Source organism: Pseudopodoces humilis, chromosome 3 (assembly GCF_049639895.1).
Source record: "Pseudopodoces humilis isolate 2021_Gansu_Grassland_sample_001 chromosome 3, ASM4963989v1, whole genome shotgun sequence".
Classification (NCBI taxonomy): domain Eukaryota; kingdom Metazoa; phylum Chordata; class Aves; order Passeriformes; family Paridae; genus Pseudopodoces; species Pseudopodoces humilis.
The window spans coordinates 73,105,626-73,126,020 of NC_142202.1; the positions used below are offsets into that span (position 1 = coordinate 73,105,626).

Consider the following 20,395-nt stretch of genomic DNA (forward strand, 5'->3'; position numbering starts at 1 on the left):
GTGTTTAGGAGAGAAATAAAAATATATTTCACTCATCTGGAATTAAACTTTTAATACTGAAATACATTATGGCAAAGAACCTGTGAAAATAATTTTGATTAATTTTGATTGGAAAATTAGGTTTTGATTGACAGACTAAACCTAATACAGCTTTCGCTCTTAGCAAAATTCAACTTCATCAGCTCATAAACTGAGCGCATGGCTCAAGCTCTTGCTGTCACATATTTAAGGATTTTTCCTTTCAATCTCATAGGTATATTTCCTCCTTTTCTGATTATTTTTCAAATATCTTGAATAGAACCATTGTAAAAAGACAGAGAGAATTAATAAAAATAAATATATTTGCCTGGTTTTGGTTCTATAGACCAGAGATTTTTATTGCAATACAGATGTTAACCTGCCACACTTACATTTCTATTTCTTGAGTATTTTTTTGAAAATACCTAGTAAATTGAGAAATAAGCCAATATCTAAACCAAGGCTTTCAAAAAAGGCTGGGCAAGTTATTCATGTCCAACATGTGGTGGTAGTCAATTGTGCTGCAGAAGATGCCTGTTAAAGCTATTAATTGTTGTAAATGGCTATTGCTTTCTTGAGTCATCAGAAGTATACTTTTGAATATTTCTCAAATCACTGACAAAAAGTTTTAAACTCTGGTTAGTACTGTTAGTAGATGTTTAACCTCTTTGGCTGGAATTTAAGCATACGGCTGCTGTCTTTCTGAGACAGGCCTCTGGGAAAGGCCACTTCTCTGCCCTAACCCAGGTACCTCTCCACAGATTTCAGCTGGCAACACAAAAGGCTTGAGGGAAAGTCATGCAAGGTGGGGATGGGTTTGTACCAACTGTCAGTCCATAAAGTTAGTAGGAGAAGGTGCAATCTGTACTGATAATAATAGATATTGATTGAGAAAGCTGTTTTAAACATCTACTGTGTATAGTTTAATCACAAGAGGTACTGGACTAAAATGTTGGCTGGCAAACAAAACAAAAAACCAACAAGAGTAGCTTCTAGTAGTGCATCTCTTGCCATGTTGTCTGGCTTATTTTGTTGAGATGTAAGGAGTTGTATTTTCTCAAGAGATGCTTTCACAAACAGGAGATGTCGATAATGGAGAAGTACCACATAGTAAGCTAAACCTAAGAGATTTTTCTCAAATCCTTCAGTTTCTCTTTTGGTTTAGTAATCTTTACTTCTGTTCTGAGACAAGTGACTTTAAATAATATGTATTTGTATGTTAGGACTGTATGAGTGAGCAGACAAACTACAAGTTTTTAGATGTAGGGGTTTTTTTTGTGCTTCCTATATAGCTGATGCTAAAAGGGAGGGGCTGAAAACATTTTTTATCTGAGACCTCTTTACGTATCTATTCTATATGTGTGCATCTTCATGTCACATATCTTCCATATGTAGGTATCTAATTATCTTGTAAATACCACCTCCAGTCCTCTCCTTGAACTTTATAGCTTTTCAAAGTGCACTACAGGAAGATTCAAGCTAAATACTGAATTTGTAGCCTCCTCCATTTAATTATATGCTACATTTCTAGCTACTCAGCCCTATTCCATCTGCTTATGCTAGAAAGTTTTTGCTCTTTCATGTTAGATTGTGGGAAAGAAACCCCTTGCTTTTTCTGGTGTTAAACCTAATCTAATTTGAATCAAGTCACAAGTAAAAAAAATTTTGTTAGTTGTCCTCATTTAAAATGAGTAAAAGCCCCAGAGTGCTGGCTGGTTTTGTTTAGGTTAGGCTTGGTGACTTTTAAAATTTTGTAAGAAGTGACTTACTTGTTCATCGCTTGGAGTTTTCCTTATATTTTCCTTGACTGCCTTTGTGAATATTTGTGTAAGAAATACATTTATGTTTTTATCTAATAATATATGGTTTGTTTGCATAACATATTTTGTAGATAGAAATCTAAATTCATACATTTATTTGCTTTAGATTTTTTGAGCAATTTTTCTAACTTAGTACATACTTAGGAGTAATTCTACTGGGAATTACTACAAGAATTCAGTAATTCCCTGCTGAGTTCTTTATATTTTTCTGTTATGAATATTCAGATTAGGCAGTGGGTAAATACTGAGACAAAGTGGAAATTTGTTAATGTTAAGTGGCTTATAAATATACAATTGAGTTTAAGACCTCTAGCAAGTTTTTTTCTTTAGCTTAGATAAGAAAGTGCTGATAATTCTTGCTATAAATTTTTAGTATGTAAAAGGATAATGAAGACAGATGCTTTGTTATTGAATATCTTTTATAATCCAGCACCTTGCAACAATTCTTACTTGTGGTCTTCTTTTGCTATCTCTGGTGATGAGACTTAGGGCAAGAATTTTAATACAGTTACATTATAGGTAATGAAACACTCTTAGTATTAAGTGTATTAAGTTACATTTGATTTTGTTTACAGTTGGAGCTGAAAATGGACAAGAAGCAATTGAAAGTGGAGCTGTTTTTCTTTTTAAGACATTTCATGGGAAAGAATATGTTGGCCATGATGAGACAAAGGTGATCAAGCAGATGTTTGGGCCATTTCCATCATCATCTGCTACTGCAGCTTGTAATGCCACATCTCGGATTGCCTCTCACTTCTCTGAAGAGCAGCTTAGAGCCCTCACACAGTTGGCTGAAGAGAAAAATGGTGATAACAGAGTGTTGTTTGGTAAAAATATAGTGTTTTCATTTGACATGCATGACTTGGATCACTCTGAAGAGCTGCCTGTGAATGGTGAGACTGATGCACAGAAAAATATAAGCTTAGATTATAACAAATTTTTGAATAACCAGCTGAATCACTTACAGAACTACTGTGGTGAGAAATCTAATCTCAAATCTTTGGAAAAAATAGATGATTCTTTTTTATGGTGTGAAGTTGGAAAGTACCTGAAAGAATCTCAAGGAGGTAACCCTGGAGGGCCAACAACAGAAGACCTATGCTGCACTTTGTATGAGATCCTTGCTTCTACCAAAAGCGCTGATGAACTTCAAAATGAGGTACATTAACCATACTGCATATATTTGAATGCTACAGAAATATAGGATAATTTCATATTAGTTTATGCCAATGTACTTTATCCAACTGCTGTCTTCATTGTTTTTTTTAAAAAATCTGTCTTGAGAAAATATAATGGCAGCATCGTCATTTACCAGGGAGAAGAAGGGTACGGCAACAGTTTTATATGAATAATCTCTTTCCCCCACAATGGACAGGATTTTTTTTTTTTTTTTTTGTAGCCGTTTGCTCAGCATCTTCATACTTTGTTTTTAAGCAGAACCCGGTTTAAGCTGCATATAAGTGTGTGAGGAACTTGCAAAGACAAGCTGAACTTTCTTGGACAGCTTTCATCTCCAGTTTCAGAGCCTCCCTGTTTCTGGAAGGCTAAGCAGATGGTGCTGTTTTGAAATTTTGTTATATCACGTCTGTTTCTTTCAATGAGGAAAGGGGATGACTGGGTTTGTTACAAGAAGGGCAGAGAAAATGTGAGGGAGAGGTAACAGTTGCTGGAGTTGAAAGATAAGCATAGGAGTAGAAAGGGAAAAAAACATGATTATACCAGTAGAGGATGTTTTCCAGGTGTGTGCACAAGAGATGATTGGATTATTTTAGGCAAGGGAGAGCTGGTTTTGAATGGGGAAGGGGAAGAATTCCTGCAATTCCTGCAATTTTTTTTTCCCCATGCACTTTTCTGTTATGTTTATTTTTCCTAATTTGCCCTGCTTTCCTTCCCTGAAAACATCCAGTGCTTAAATTCTCAAACTGACTTTTCAGAAAGATTAAATTTGAAAATTTGCTATCGAAATGCAACTGATAGTAGGAATAGACAGTCCTATGAAGGACAATATAGTGAAAGTTTACAGGAATTTTGCCATTGCAGTTGCAGATTCTTCTTAATAAAAACAGTAGGTGATAGAGAAGAGAACCTGTGTAATTCATTTTAGGTTTAGATAACTATGTATGGCTATCTAATGTGCAATGGTATGGTTTCTGAAGCCCTATTATTTTTTATTTAGTAATCAGTGGACCGCATTTTTGGCTGTCATTTGAGCTTTCTGGACATGTATATTTCCTTATAGATTCTAAATATAAATGGAATTTGATCTAATTTCTTCTGCATTGAAATATATTTGAATAATAATACCTTAATATGTGTCTGCAAACAGATTCATACTTTGGTTGGTCATATTGAGGGAAGACATGTGAAAATGGAAGACTGAACAGGTCTTGGATACGAAGATTGGATAAAAAACTTGTGTGTCAAATGAAATACAAAAAAAAAGTATATTTGTCAGAGGGGTCTGAAGTTTACTAATTGTACAGAGATAAAGATTTAATTTTTTTTTCTAGATTAGTGACTGAAGACATTTTCAATATCATTATGGGATATGCAGAAATAATTCCATACTTCTGCATAATGCCTGCTTAATGCTTGAGTTTAATTTGTAAAATGTTAAAGGAAAAGCTCTAAACCTTTGGCTTGAAGCAAGAAGTAACTTTTTTCTTTGCAAATTTATGATGATAATGGATTGCTAAATCAATTGGCAGAAGGTTCAAGCTATCAGTTTTTATGTAGGTCATCAATAAAAACTTCCTTTCCATTAGTTCCTGGATCAAAGAATTCTTGGCAAAATTTCTGATTTGATGGCTTTACAGAAGTTTTAATTTGAGAAAATGAAAAAATTGCATGCCAGTGAACTGAAAACTAACTGAGCAAGAATAGTTTCTTTCATTTCCACCACCAGAGAGGAAAAGGATTTCTTACCTGAAGTGTCTGAAAACTGCATTTTATTTTGGATTTTTAAAAACTCCTAGTAATAAAAAAAAGATCTCCACATTCTCATTATTTTGGCCCCTTTGTTTCCTTTCCTTGCAACAGTCTTATTTCATTGTTCATTGCACAATGTGGGGGTCAAGGAGAGAGTACAACAAATTTGAACATGATCACCTTTTGCTAAAAGCTAGCTGGCATTTGTATTATGCTCTCTGTAGGCATAGTCATTACTTGAAAATTTCTTCTGGGCTTTGGATTTTACTATCACTTAGTGATATATATATATATACACATATTTTTCTTATTACAGTAATTTTGTTTTGGTGCCATCATTAAGAGCAGATGGTGCTTTTAGACCTGAAGATAACCCATTTCTAGAACTAGGTCAGAGGCTTACCATGTGAGACGGCATAACAAGTTGATTGATCATGCATACTGAATATCCTACATTTCCTGGTGGAATGAATACAAGCTTAAGTGTCTGTGAGCTACAAAATATATTTTTTCTTCATAAACAAAAAAACCCAAAAACCAAACCAAACCCCAAAAAAATAACCAACCGAAAAACCCCAACCAAATCCAAACAAAAATAAACAAAAAAAACCACACCAAAAACCCCACAAAAACCAAACCAAACAAAAAAGAACTATTGATATGAAAGGATAATTCTTCATGAATAATAGATAAAAATCCAGATCTATAAAACATGTTTTTATGTTTTAAAACAGGAAGATACCACTCTCTGTTTATTATTAAACAAGAAACAAACATGATTGTGGTGAGGATATTGGCGAGTAGACTGGTGTAAGACAATTTCATTTGGTCCTTAAACAAATTTTATTGAGAATATGAGCAGTTTAGATCATTTATGGGGTGGCATTCTGTTTTGGGGTCTTTTTGTAGAGGATATGTAGGCACACATATACACTCTTTGGGTTTTTATCTACTTAATGAGCTCTACAAGGAATTGAAATTAGTTGCTTTCTCCAGCAGTGTGTAGTTTATATTTAAAGAGGTTGGCGAGGTAGAAGAAATACTTTGTTCTTTGCTTTCACTATTTAAGAACATTCCACTCTTCCTTTGGGACAGTTTGTTTGTCTGGCATATCACTGGTGACTCTTAATTAGAGGAAAATTGATTGTTATGATTGGAGTGATATGGGAGTTATAACTTATTTTCTAAGTGTTTGGGACATGTGTTTTTCATTGGGGACATATAGTAAAGCTAAATGACAGCTACACACTTTCCATGGTGTGTCAGGTTTTGTTGATGAGCATATGTATTTTTTTGATGGTAATGATGCAGTAATAACATCATTATTTAAAAACAAGAAGAAAAATCCAATCACCAGCTACAGGGTTTGGCCAATAACTGTTGTTTTTTTTATTTTTATATTTGATTAAAATTTAGTATTCAATACCTACCTCATTTAGTAGTATATGATGAATGAAGACTGAACCATCAGAGATCATTTTAGCAGCTTTGCCACCTAGCATCTCCCAGGGTAACTAGGAAAAAGTTGGAAGAGTTTAGTCCCTCTGATTAAACCATGCTATTCTTAGAGGACAGGTGTCTTTCTTCTGTGAACTCTTGTCTAGTTTATCTGCAAAATTTTTCTGGATTTTGTTTTGGAAATACCTCTCTCTATTTTTACACTAAGGCAGAGGTACATTATCCCTTTTTCATAACAAAACAGGAAAATAATTCCTATAGAGAAAAAGTAATAAGGGGAAAAAAAGAAAAGGCAATCAGAATTGTGTTAAGATCTTATTTATATGGCATCCATTATGAAAAATTGTGCATTTTACTCTTCTTGACACAAGGCAAGAACTTTGCCCAAATAAAATTAAAAATATTAATGTCATTTAGCAAATTAGATTAAATGGTGTTTCCCAGACAAAATCACTTTAAATGCTGTATAAATGACTGGAAGAACACTAGGTTAAGACATGAAACAGCAGAACTGTTTCAAGAAAACTACAAGTTTGAGCATTATGTAATAGTAAGTATATTTACTTGTCTCTATATATGATGCACTTAATTGCCCACTTAAAAGCCCAGGCACAAGGCTTCTTTTGTTTGCTTTATAGTTGTGACTGTTTCCAACTCTCTGCATTAAAAGGTTAGCATATACACATACTGTGGCATCCAGGGCTTCTATCAGTAAATAAAATCCAGCTACATTGCAAATTGTCATGGTGTGAAGCAAACATTGGGTTTTTTATTTCATTCCTAAAAATAATTCAGTATTCATCACTCCTACTGAAAATGTGAGAGATGTTTTCTTCCTTGTTGTCATAAGCACCTAAAAATAGCCAGGTAGTAAAAACTGTAGTAAGAGGCCAGAAGGTAGTAATGTGGAGTTTGAAGGTTCTCAATCCTTCCTTCAAGGCTGAAAAACATTAATTTCGAATCAAAGTAGACCTGAAATCAGAAAAGTTTGGGTTGTGGAATATAGGTTTTATATGATGAAAAAGAGGAGGTCATGAGTTGGGCAGCACATCTTCCTGTATGTATTCCTTATTAGTTCAATCCAGTAATATGCTCTTCATTAGAGCCAAAAGATTATAGCTTTATTACAAGTTCTTTTCATACTTACTTCAGAATGGAAGTTAATAGATTATTTTGTTGTTTCATTAAGTAGGATTTTTTTTTTTCAGTGTGGTGTTTGTGTGTCTCTGAATGCTTGATGTAGCAACAGATTTTTGGAGTTTTCCCTAGTCTTTCTAAGTGGACCCCTGTTGTCTCTCAGGCTTCTGCCTGTAAGATTTTTTTAGCTGCCTTTGTCATTGGTAGCAAGATAATGATTTTTTTTTTCTCCACTTGAGTTCATCTGCATTTCTTCTGTTGCCTTACTTTAATCCCATCACAAATGTCTGCCAATATGCTTTGTTGGTTGAACCTGTAGATGCTCATGGGATCAAGAACAAGGGGAGTTTAACTAATTTGTCAATTCAATGAACTGGCAGGAAGCTCCTCTGTGTCTGCCACCAGCCTTTTTGCAAAAGTACAAGAGAGTAAAGGAAAGCAAAATCTGTTTAAACTGTCACAGAATCTACAAGGCATCTTTTCTCTCAGTGATGCACTATCCTCAACTGAGGAAGACTCATTAACAAAAGAATGTGGGAAAATTTGTCCCAACTTCTCCCCTGAAGGCTGCTCCAGAGTCTTGTTTGCCTGCATATTTAAAAAGAACCCTTGTTTTCTGTTTTTTAGCTTTATTCAGGGCTGGTTTTGTGATCAGTCTTCCTATGCTGTGATACAATTGTCTTTTTTTTTTTTTTTTTACCAAAGTAGTTTTAAAAATGAGCACCAAAGAACTGTGCTCATAACTTCCTTTTCAGATGATGCTATGCCTTTTAAACACTGCCTTCCCTTTCATTTACCCTTCAGCAGTTCCTTGCCAACTTTTAATTCTTCTATTAATGCTTATCTTCATGCTTATCTTCACAAGTTTAACAAGTCCTCATGAGGAAAATTGAAATGTTTTAAATGAAATCCAGATGTGAGACAACTGCTATTTATTCATTTTCTGTAATGAAGTGTTAGACTAAATGATGCATTACGAGTGTGCCCATGCTATGTTTATGCCATTTGCCAGTTACCTGAATGTCGTTTTTTGATTCTTTCCCAAATATATCTCTTTAACTTACCTCAAATAATATTTGTATTTTCTTATACACTGTTATTGTCCTTGTAGATGCATGATCCCTGGCCTTCGATTTCATATCAGTTTCTGGAGATTTATGAAAGATTACATTGCACTCAAGCTGTTTTAAAAGTGAACTCTGAATTTGGTTCCTAGCTTCAGTGTGATCATTTTTATATCCATGCTCTATTCACTTTAAACACTTTATCCTTATATCCAAAATAATATTCTAACAGTAGAAAAAGTTTAATTTTAATTTTAAAATTTAACTGAATTAAAATATTATTAGTAACTTTGAAGAGTCAAAATTTTCCTTTCAAAAGGGAAATTTGTACTGCAGTAAGGGACCTAGATAGTCAAGTCAGCTGGTCCATGGAACTCAAAGTGAAAAACATGCATGAACACTTGCAAAGGAAAATTTGAAATTAGTGAAAAATACACTGAAATTATTTCCTGATGTAGGGACATGAGCCAATTAATAGAATCATAGAACACTACATTGGAAGGGACCTCAAGGATCATTTGTTCCAATGGTTCATGGCAAAGATGTGGACTAGACAAGATGGCTCAGCACCCTGCCCACCTGAATCTTAAGTGCCCAATGCTGGTAAATCTACTACATTTCTGGAAAGAGTACGCCAATGAGTGATTTTTCTCATTGTGCAAAATCTTCCACTTGTGTCCACTAAGAATCTTTCCAGCATTAACTTGTACCTATTGCCCTGTCCTTTCCAAGGAAATCCTTCTCAATAGGGATCTTCTTGCATCTTCTGTGCAAGGTATACTTTAAATGCTAGAACATGGTGATGAGGTCTCCAATAAACCTTCATTTCTCGGGGCTGTACAAACAAGTTCTCTCAGCCTTTCCTCACATGGCAGGCTTCCCAGTCTTTGGATCATCTTTGTGGCCTTTCTCCTGACCCTCTCCAGCCTGCCCACGTCTTTTTAATGTAGAAGGGACCATATCCGAACACAGTATTGTAGGTGTGGCCTGGCAAGCATTGAGTAGATTGGGAAATTGACTTCATTTTCTGTGCTGGTAATGCCCTTGTGATGCCACCCATCATCCCATTGGCTTCTTTGCCACAGCAGCACAATGTTCACTCATGTGTTCATGAGTTTGTTGTTCACCAGGACCCCCAGCTCCACTTCTACAGGTTTGCTCCCCAGAGCTGGCTAGATCCCAGCCTGTGCTGCACTCCTGGGCTATACTTACCCTTGTTGACCTTAATAATTGCATATCAACATGTTTTCTGGATACTTGAAAACTAAGTTGCATTTCTTAAACTGTGTATCCCTCAGCCTGCAGCAATGATATTTTGTTTTCAGAAATTGAAGTCTAAACCAAAACATAATGGTAAGATTTGGCAATAGGAGTAGCAGCCTTCCACTGCAGCTTGCAAGTCATAGGGCACATCAGTCACGATCAACTGGTCAGTGTTGTTAATTATGATCAGAATGGCACCTAAAGAGCTTGACAGACAGTGGATAATATTTTTATGGCCCCTCAGGTACAGCTGACCTTTTATTTCCAGAAAGCTTTTTATCTTTAAGTATTGAGTATGTCACTCCAAAAAGCTGGTGGGTTGATAAAGACCCCTTAAGTTTTCCTGCATAATGTTTGCTGTATGTTTTGCAGGGAAAACTCCACGTGACGTTTCACAGTGCTTGCAAGGAAAATTGTATGTTGTAAAGCTGGGTAAATACCACCTTCCCCTACCATGATTGTCTTTCAAAGAGCCCCACAGTTCTTAGATTGCCATCACTTACTTTATCTGATGCTGTTCCCTCTTATTTGAACAATACACATACACACCCTGAATGTGAAAAAGTTTTAATTAAAAAAGTGTTGATATTTCATTTCACATAGTAGTCTGATCATGACAAAATGTGTGTCTAGTCTGACTTTGATCAGTACTTGTTTCTTAACCTGAAGAATATACAGATTCCCATATCTTCTCACTCTATTATTAATCGTGTTTTATTCAGAGGTATACTTGGTTCAGTTTGCTTATAAAAAGGAGAACAAACACAAAGCAAAAGCTATGAAAACTGTCTGTAGTTAATACTTAAGTATTAGATTTTCTTAATTAACATAACACTCAGGCATGGCTTTGAGCAGTAAGATGAACAAATAAAATCTGAAAGGTGTAGAGTGGCATCCAGTGGGGACATGCTGGACTGAGGCCAGCAAAGGGCCACTGGGATGATGAAGGGACTGGATCTGACATATAGGAAGAGACTGAGGATGCTGGGGTTGCTCAACCTGGAGAAGGGAAGTCTTGAGGATCTGATCAGACCTGATGGTGAGGGCATGGTGAAAATGGAGCCAGACTTCTCTTGGTGATACCCAGTGGCAGGATTAGAGACAGTAGAAAATCGTAAACTTGTACAGTATAAATTGTAAATTGCATTACAGGATATTCCATGTAAACGTGAACCTTTTTGTCACTGCAAGGAAGGTCAGACACAGGAGCAGTTTGCTCAAGAGGTTGTGGAATTTCCAACTCAGGAGACTAGATCTTTTCCAGAGATTTCTTCTAACCTCAGCCATTCTGTGATTCTGTCATTTCAAATATATAAAATAGAGGTAATTGGAGAAAATTATGTTGTATTTATACCTAAAAGTATGTTATATTTATACCTAATTCCATATTAATTTAAGTCATTTTCCCTGATGAATTTCTTACCAAAAAATTAATCCCTTACCTGAATATGTTTGGGTTTGTTTAAATTAAAAACTTCTTGTTTTGTAACAAGTGTGTTATTAGTAGAAACTCATAATAAGCAAGTGGAGTTAACCTGTTTAAGTACTTACATTTTAACCTTATGTGTAACTTAATTAATGAATTGTGGTATACAGGAAATAAATAGTCCTTGTATTGCAAGTAATCTCAATTAGGTTTTAAAGTGACCTCAATTTCAGATGTGTTAATTTGGTCTCCTAAATTAAGTATCTATCTAAATAACAGACATTTGTTGTCCAGAAAAATCACTCTTTTAGTATCTTGCATTAAATAGGAGCCTGTAATGGTCATTATTCTTATAAGAGAAAATTACATAAATTCTTAATTCATGTGACTAAATTTCTAGTACCCTTTAAAAGCCTGGCATTATTTATGTGAACATTTAAATTTTTTTCCTGTGTGTAAGCTCAGACAAATGAAAGACTCCAAGATGACATTGAAATACAGTTCAATAAGAAAGAGTGTATTTTTGAGCTCATAAGGCAAACTACAAAATAATAATAATAATTTTTTAATTCTTACAGACTGCACACAGTTATTCACTCCTTCAGGTAAATGAATGCAAGAGCTTATACAACATTGCACAACATCACAAGCATTTTGTTTTAAAATAAAACTAGGAAAGTGTGTGTAGATTTTGTTTCCAGCTAGTGGTTTATGGGGCTTGTCAGTAGCAAACTCTGCAGACACTTCTCTCTTTACATCTTGCTCATTGCTTTCCAGTGTAATATTTGCACATAGAAACTGTATGTTCTAACTATTAGTATCCAAAAATCTGATTACATGAGAAATACTTAGCTTACATTTCTAAATCTGAATTCAGTTTAATAATTCTCAGGTCTGTATTGAGAGAGAGATTCCCTGAGCAGTCTGAATATGTAATTTACATGAAGGGCTCTGAATTCTTCACAGTTCATGTTATAGCATATATAGACTGTGAAAAGTACTTCAGCATTTCATTTTTTGGCAGAAAAGATTGTTTTCAGGTGCTAATTTTGAGATCATTCATCTGACATGCTGTGCAGACTCCAACAGAAGTGCTTTCAAGAAACAGGCTTCACAATGCAATTGCAAAATGTCTGTGCACAATGCAATTGGGTCTGACTCAATATTTGCCTAATGCTATTGCTTGGCTCCGAGGGCAAGTCAAGCTTGTTTGCATGTTTTGTGTAGCCATTTCCCTAGTTACAAGCTGACCTTCACCATCGGAAAAGTGCAGTGTGCAGGTGTGAAAGTAGATGTTTACTTTTGCTTTTCGTAAGCAAAATAGGACCTGAAGTGTCAGCTTCTTGCTGTTTTGTAGATTGCCAAGTTTCAGACTTCACAAAGGCTTGGCTCCTCCAAATGCTCTGATATTGGAAACTCAGTTTTACCTGTCACTGGCTTGGCACATCAGTGTAACTGTGTATGCTTCATTGTTCCCAGAGGGTTGGTTATCTGTTCCCTGTCAAAGCCAGAGCTTGGCTTTTCTGCTGCTCTTCAGGCACAGGACTCGCAGCCACAGCTTCTCTAACTCAACTGAAGCAGAACCAAACGTGCTCTAAGACCCCAGCACAAGGCTGCTATTTTCCCTGCACAGTTTTCATTAAGCCACTATTAGGGAAAGAAAGTCAACTTTGATGTCAATTTGACAGAACCTAAGGACAATATAAGTAGAGTTAATACATAACTTTTAGAAAATTTAGTGGGAAGCACCTTCTGAAATATAATAAATAGAGTTATGTACTGAAGCACAAGTAAACAGTACAGTTTGTTAGGGAATGAGAAAACTAAATTGGCCAGAAACTGAAGTCAGTGGTGAAATGGCTGATGTGACAGCCAAAGTGTAAGAAATAGGAAAATTTAATATATTTCAAAATAATAATTATTTGTGTAAGCACTAAGGCAAGACGTCTTGGATAATATACAAGCATCATTAAAATCAGTTGTAGATTTTTTCCTTGATTTCAGAAGGGTTTTGTTTTTTTACTACTTGTCCTAGTCTGTGCTTATGTTTTAAGTTACTTTACAGAGGTGATTTCTGAACCATATTTATTTGGTATTATACACTCACAGCCAATAAAATAGGAACAAATTAGGATCACACTAACATGTGGCATTTCTATGTTGCTTGGGAAAATGTTGCCAATGTAGAAGATATTATGGTTCTGTAGCATTTTTATGAGACTTTCCCACAGAGGAACTGGGTATCTGGTTGCACACTGACTGTTAAACTAGATACATCGGTAAAGAGAAGTTAATCTGCTGAATTTTACACTATTAATAAAATAGTCTTGGAAAACTGATCTAAGTAGACGTAGTAATAACTACATAAACAATATTTTTATATATATATATTATATATATATATATAAACACCAAATACCCGTGTGAACAGAGAAAGTCCTATGGCAAGTTTTTTGTTCAAAGAGCAAAATAGATTTGGAGGGTTTGTAAAAAAACTTTGATTTTGGTTCAGAGCATAAACAATTTTTTAAATGAGCTATCATATTTAATATGGAAATATAAAAGATGTTGTGAAACAGCTTTCAAATATGCATTAATACAGGGAAAATCTTGGATATTTGATGTCATAACTGAATGTCTCGTGTGTATTTCTGTCGTGTTTCAGAAACTCTCTAGGCCTCTAAGCTTAGCATGTTAATGCTGTGCTGGAGCTGGGCATGAACTCTGCAGAAAAGCAACAAAAGCATTCTGTGCTTCAGCCTCTTACATTAATGGTACTATCACTTGTATTAAATATAGAAATAAATAAATAAATATTAAATTAATGAAAAAATATGAATGCCTCATATTGTTTAGATAGTTATAATACTATCTTGTATTACTCAACAATGTTTATTGAAGACCTCAGTTTGTGAAGATTGGATTTGTAGGTTGTAGCTACCTGTAAGAATGGCAAAAATTTGTGGTACTTGATTTTGTCATGTAGAAGTCATAATTAAACTTTTCTGTACTCAAGTTCATTAGAGGCCAAAACAAAACTCTGGAAACAAGCTGAGTGGAATTTGCAAGTGGAAATCTAGAATGAGGAGTCTAGAGACACTCATTGGTCTAAGTAATCAAATTAAATGTTGAATAGCTTGATATGCAACTTAAATTGTCATTCTCTTAAAAAATGCAGATGCTGAAAAAAAAATTCATCCAGCAGTCTAGATACTTACATTAAAAGCCCCCAAAACCCAGAAGCACAATTTTATTCTGACTGAACATGTTTTAAAGACATCAACATTTCTATGTTTATATCACATTGTAAAGACTTTAAAGGTCTCCACTGTAAGCACTGCCAGATACTTTCAGTATTACAACTACATTTTTTTAGTTGATCTTAAGTGGAGGATGTGTTAATATAGAATGCTACAGATATAGAGAGCAGTTTCAGGAGATGACTTCATCATTACTGTATATAGAAGGTGCTGAAATAATTGGAAAAGGGTTCACAGGAGGTCCATCTTATAGAGGGTAGAATAAGAAATAAAACATGGAAAACTCAGGAAATTAAATATGAAAAAAATAATTACCAGTCTGATTTGGTGCAAAGAGGTAGCAGTAATACAAACATATTTAGTGTGGGAGGAGTGCATCAGTGGACTGTGGCTTGCAGGAAAAGGCACTCAGAAGAAGGGAGGGAGCAATAGAGTGGCAGCATAAAACAAATGTTTCATGAGTATTGACTGTTCATCTTACCAAGGAACAATCTCACCAAGAGTTTTAGTTAACTTTCATATTCCAGGGAAGTTTGTTTCCAGTTCCAGCACAACTTTTGCAGTAACCAAAAAAATGTGCATGAGAATCAACTCTCAGAATTGTTACACACAGAGCAATTCTCTACTCCTTATGAGATATCCTTCAGGATGCTGTAAGATACCTAATTGCTCCACTTGCCTGTAAGGATTTCAAACAGCCACTGAGAATCAGAAGTTGATTAGTACTTTTTCAATAAATATTTGATTGCCAGTTTTACATAGGCCATGGCTAGACTACGAGTGCTCTTTAGTAATGGAAATTTTCACAAGTTGTATTGACATGTCCCTGTATCTGTTACATGCTTATCCTATTTTTTCATTATTATTGAACCACTGTTGACTGGGTCCCTTTTTTTTTGCAGTATTGAACGAAGTTTGAAGTAATAGTTAAAATGTTATCTGAGAAATCATGTAAGGCACTTCGAAAGTTAGAAATGGCTTATTTTTGAAACAAAGGGAAGTACTTATCTGATTTCCAGAAAAGTTCATCATTTACTCCTGGAGAAGAACTCTTCATCCAGCCCTTATTGTGGTTGTTACTAATCTACCCATGATTATAAAGTTAGCTGTAAGTTTTGGACACTTATCTAGGATCTTTGTCTGAATGTTTACAAATAGTTATGAATCACTAGCTTAGGTATCAGAGATAAGAGACTTATGAGAAAACATGTAAGAGCAATATGCAGTAGTTTTTTTAAGTATCTGAAACAATGAAGAAAAGGAAGTGCTCATAGCTAAGGCAATTTTTTTAATGGTAATTTTTAATACTTTCTATTCTGTCATTATTTGTCTGTTCTTCCTGTTCATCCAGAATTTCATCTCCAAACCTCTCTGAAAGCAATGTGGCATCGCTTTTGTCTTTGGACAATTTAGATTTTTTTCCCAAGGAACATTCCCGAGGTCAGACTAAATTTCAGATGCAGTTGTATTCCTTTCATGTAACTGTTTACTAATTTGTTAGGTTTGTCTCTTAATATCTACTCACACACAAGTTTACTATAGAAATTGATACATAGTAGAAAACTCCAGCTGTTATTGTAATTATTTCTTAGTTAAAATCAATAAGAAAGTGGAATAGCTCTTGCTGTGAGGCTTCTTTGAGAGAACATTTACGAAAGCTACAGTTTAACATTCATTTTGACTTAAAACCAGCTAATTTAAATGTTCATTGCTATGTATATGTAACACCACATGAAAACTTCGCATATGATAATATATTGATGTACCTTAATCTTCATTTTTCTTAATGTACCATGAAATTATGACATTAGCTTTTAGTTTTGTGTGTGTCTACCCTCGCACAACATATGTTATTTTGATGTCAAAGCAACTTGTCTCATAAAACATGTTTGGTTTTAAGTGTCAAAGTGGCACTTCCCTTTGTTCAGTATAATGACTTTTTAGCCCTAACAAATTAACATATCACAAAGCTTATTCCCCACTGCCTCGTTCATAAAAGCAGTATCCATTTAGGGAAAATACAGGCCTATGTGGATCACCCCTGTGGTGTTTTATCTTTATCTTATCATCAAAGCTTCTAACTTGGCATGAGACTGGCTTTTCAAGCTCATATTTTCTTTGTAATTTTATTAAAATTACCAAGAGTTTTATATTCAGACAATAGAAAGCTTGGGTCTCATTATTCTTGACCATAGAGCTTATCTGCTCCCCTTTCATGTAGAGAAAATAATCCTTATTTTGGATACATTTTTCCCCTTTTTCAGTTGTGGGCTTCTTTTTTTAAATCCAGAAGTACACAGCTTTGTTGTTGTCCAAGGACTGTTGAAACCCCACAGACGATAGGAAACTTTTTCTTTTTATGAGAACAGAACCATGCTGTCTCCCTTCATAAAAAACCCAATTGAATGGCATCTGAGTGCTGTTTTTTAGGGATGGAACTTAAGAAATGATGAAAGAGCCACAGAGAGAGCCAAGAAATGGTAGGCTTAATCCTGGTGCTGAGAGCTGTTCACTGTCCTTCCTGTCAATAACTTTTCCTCTTTCCTGTCAACTCTTTACTTCAGTTTTGTAGAGAAAGCATGTTTTATCTTTGAGCCAGCATGAGACTTGATCTATTAATGATACCTTTTGAATCAGTTTCAATATACTATTAAACTTACGGAAATCTTTTTTTAGAGAAAGCCGGTCTGTAGCTGATGGAACTTTTCTATTTTCTTTGATGCTGAGTTCTTCTCACATCCACATGGAGACATAAGGAAATATGAGTTCTGCAAGAAATGCAGTCAGATGGCACCTGAAATTAAGTCTCTCTTATTAACTAGGCACAAAATCACTTTCCCCCAAATAATTTTATGGAAGGTGGGGAGGGGAAAAGCCCACAAAGAAATCCCTAGCACACAGCTGCTTGATCTGTGGAAGCGGCAGGGCCAGGTTTCCTGCAGGGCTGGTTTCTGTTACATGAGCGCTGCAGCTTTGCTGGCGGAGAGTTTGTGCTGGTGCTGTGCTGGTGCTCACTGGTGCTCACTGGTGCATGCCAGGGCCACCGTGCTCCTGCTGCAGCCTCCCTGGGAAGAAGGGCAGGAGGCACAAAGAGCAGTCATTCAAATCTGCCTCCGCTACTGGCCCTGAACACTTCTGTCTCTGTCAAAAGTGGAAGTTACCGAGGAGGCTTAACACTTGTTAGTTCACACACTGCTAAAACACACAGTGATGTGGTAGCCCTGGTGTCCTTGGGAGGCTAGGCTTTAAAATAATCTTCCATCTTCTGAAATGTTTGTATGTTGTTTTTTTCTGCACACTCCTAAAACAATATAAAATGCTGGTTTAGGCCAAAGCTTGCCTTGTTTTCTTCTCACCCACTCCTGTGTATATCTGCCCAAGGTGCTGAAGTTCACAGCCTAGGGTTGATGGTCATAGCCCATTTCCCTGGCTAACCCTGCTGGGTCCAGCGGAGGATATTAAAATTCTGACTTGACTATCCTAATTGGGACAAAACTAGCTTCCAGTATTAGGGTTCCTTGCTACTCTTCATTCACCTCTCTTAAGCAACATAAACCAACTCCTTGGCTTGCTGGTATTTTGTTTTACTCTGTCAGTACACATTGGTGTAGCCAAGTCTTCCTCCTGAAATGGGCAGGTTTGGGAATTGCTGTCCCTTGGGATAACCTGCAGGTTTTTGCCTTTTGCAGAACAGAATTCTGTGCTAACCACTGCCATTTTAGAAGTTTCTTAAATCCTCATCCCTAAAAAAAAAAATCAAATTGATTCTGATACAGAAATCACTTCCATAAATATATGTTTTCTGCTGGGTAATGTCAGAATTCCTTGCCCTTGTATCTACGGGTAAGAAAAGTTGCAAATGCAGTCATTATCTAGTTTCAGGACTTTCTTTTTGTGTCAAAAATCATTAACAGCTTATCCCAGAATACTTCTGATGATAAACACTAGTTTAAGGAATCATATAACAGTGAGGTTTTCTACATTTTAATTTGTCTTCAGGGCTTCCTTTTCATAAGGCAAGTCAGTAGTCTGCTGTTTGTAGCTGCTGTTTGACATTATTTCTAATTGGCAAAGTCTTCAGGCTAAATAAGCTGGTGGAGGTTGCCTTGCAGCTATGTATTTGAAATTTTCAAATTAAGTTCATCTGTCTAAGTTTCTAATTAGTTGCTGTTAAAACACTGATGATGGTGGTGATGAACTCTCCTGTCTACTTATTTTCACATAAAAATATCGAGAATATTTGCTAAGATTTGTGGTTTTTGTGTTTGTCTCTTTTTCAGATATGGTAGGCAGTTTTAGTATGGATTTGCAGGAGCTGGAGGAGGATTTTCATCAAATTCAAATTATACTGTGACAGATTGTGCTATTTTTTATTATAAGACAAATTGTAAAGAATTATATGTAATCAAAACTGATAGTCAAATAAATAGGTTTAGGCCTATTAAGCAATATTTACATAACTTTCAATCTGATAGTCTGGATTTTAAGCCTTGTAAGAAAAACACTTTTTTCTTCCTGTAACTGATCAGTTTCAATGTTTTAACTATAGATCTCAATTTGATTTCAAAGAAGCTTTGTATACCTGTAGGCTGAGACTTCTAAGACTTTTTTTTCATGTTTTAATACTATTTTTTAAGTTTTCCTTGCCGTGATTCATATGTTTTTACTAGTGAAAATGCTAGCTGGAATAAAATTGTGTAGTCATCTGTGGATACAGAAATACATAAAAATAGAGTATAGTCCCAATATGCTGAGGAGAGATGGTATTAAAAAGAGTAATTGGCCATGTCTTTGTTGTACTTGCACTCCTGGACTAAAAATGTGTCCCATAATGAAGACCAGATTTCCATCAGTTTTTCTTAGATTGCAAATGCAGTAATGCAAAAAGTAAACAAAATTTGAATGTTGAGTAAGAATTTGTTACAACTTCATTATCTTTGTGCAGCTGTCTTTCCCAAAGAATGTTATCTGAAAATTTTTCCATCGCTTCCTTACTCAGCCTTCTTTTATTGTATAACTAAAATTCAAAGTTTTTGTAGGGGGAATGGGGAAATTCTTGGAATTTTGCTGCTTTTTTAAAACCTGCCTATTTCAAAATTATTATTCAGTTAATTATTTTCTTCTAATTGCCAACTGACAGTAAAACCCAAAAATTTCAAGCTAACTAATTCACAGACAGACCTTTAAGACATCTCTGATAAGAAGGAGTAACTTCATTCATCCTCTAAAAGCTGGTGTTTGATCCCACTGGAGGCTGCCTGAGAGCCAGGCGCTCCTTGTTCCCTGGAATATTTTTTCTTGTCCTGCCTTATCTGATTCCTGTGCTCAGTGAGATTGCAATATGAGAGTCATCCAGCCTCTGTGTTGAGGAATAGCTGTCAGAAAAGCACTGTGCATACACATAGGTTATCAACAACTTGTCGTAAGAGGGCTTGAAGTGACTGGTTGCTGTTCTACTGTTGCGAGACCAGTGCAGTTGAGCTAAGCTTGCTTAGACACTGCTAAGTCTCCTGGGTGGTTTGTAGGGTTGGAAGATCATTTCTGTATAGATGGACTAAATGTAATAGGTGCTTTATTCAAAAAAGCCAGGTTTTAAAAAAAGAAAATCAGATCTGAGAGCTGAATTGCTTTCTTAGACACCTAATGCCTGTTATTAATTAGAATGGTGAGAGATCATGCTATATCTGGCTTGCCTCATTTTAGTCAACTTGTAAGAAAAATGAAAAGAGAAAACATCTTAGATTTGATTTTAAAGCAAGTATTTTTCTACAGTCTCTTACTTTTCAGCAGAGTAGTAATTAGCAATCAATGTATATATTATATCCATGAAGTTTGTGTTTAATTTTTCATATTAAAAAAACCCAAACAAACCTTTGTCTTCAATGTCCTTGTTTTTCTTACTGAATCTTTTTAAGCAGTATACTAGGTACGACATCCATACAGCTTTTCCAATAAGCCTGCAGCCCAAGAAAAATGTTCTATTCACCCTATAATTTTTTTTTAATGAAGCAATCATTTCAG

The 20,395-nt window shown here is 35.4% G+C and overlaps 1 protein-coding gene across 3 annotated transcripts in view; it reads left to right on the forward strand.

The window, feature by feature from the left end:
* Positions 1-20,395, forward strand: part of ASCC3 (activating signal cointegrator 1 complex subunit 3) — a 253,171-nt gene that overhangs the window by 15,954 nt on the left and 216,822 nt on the right. For all 3 annotated transcript variants that reach the window (XM_088053260.1, XM_088053258.1, XM_088053259.1), the window contains exon 4: positions 2,414-2,997. In XM_088053260.1, the coding sequence (XP_087909386.1) occupies positions 2,414-2,997 (584 nt within the window). The remainder of the gene's footprint in view (positions 1-2,413; positions 2,998-20,395) is intronic.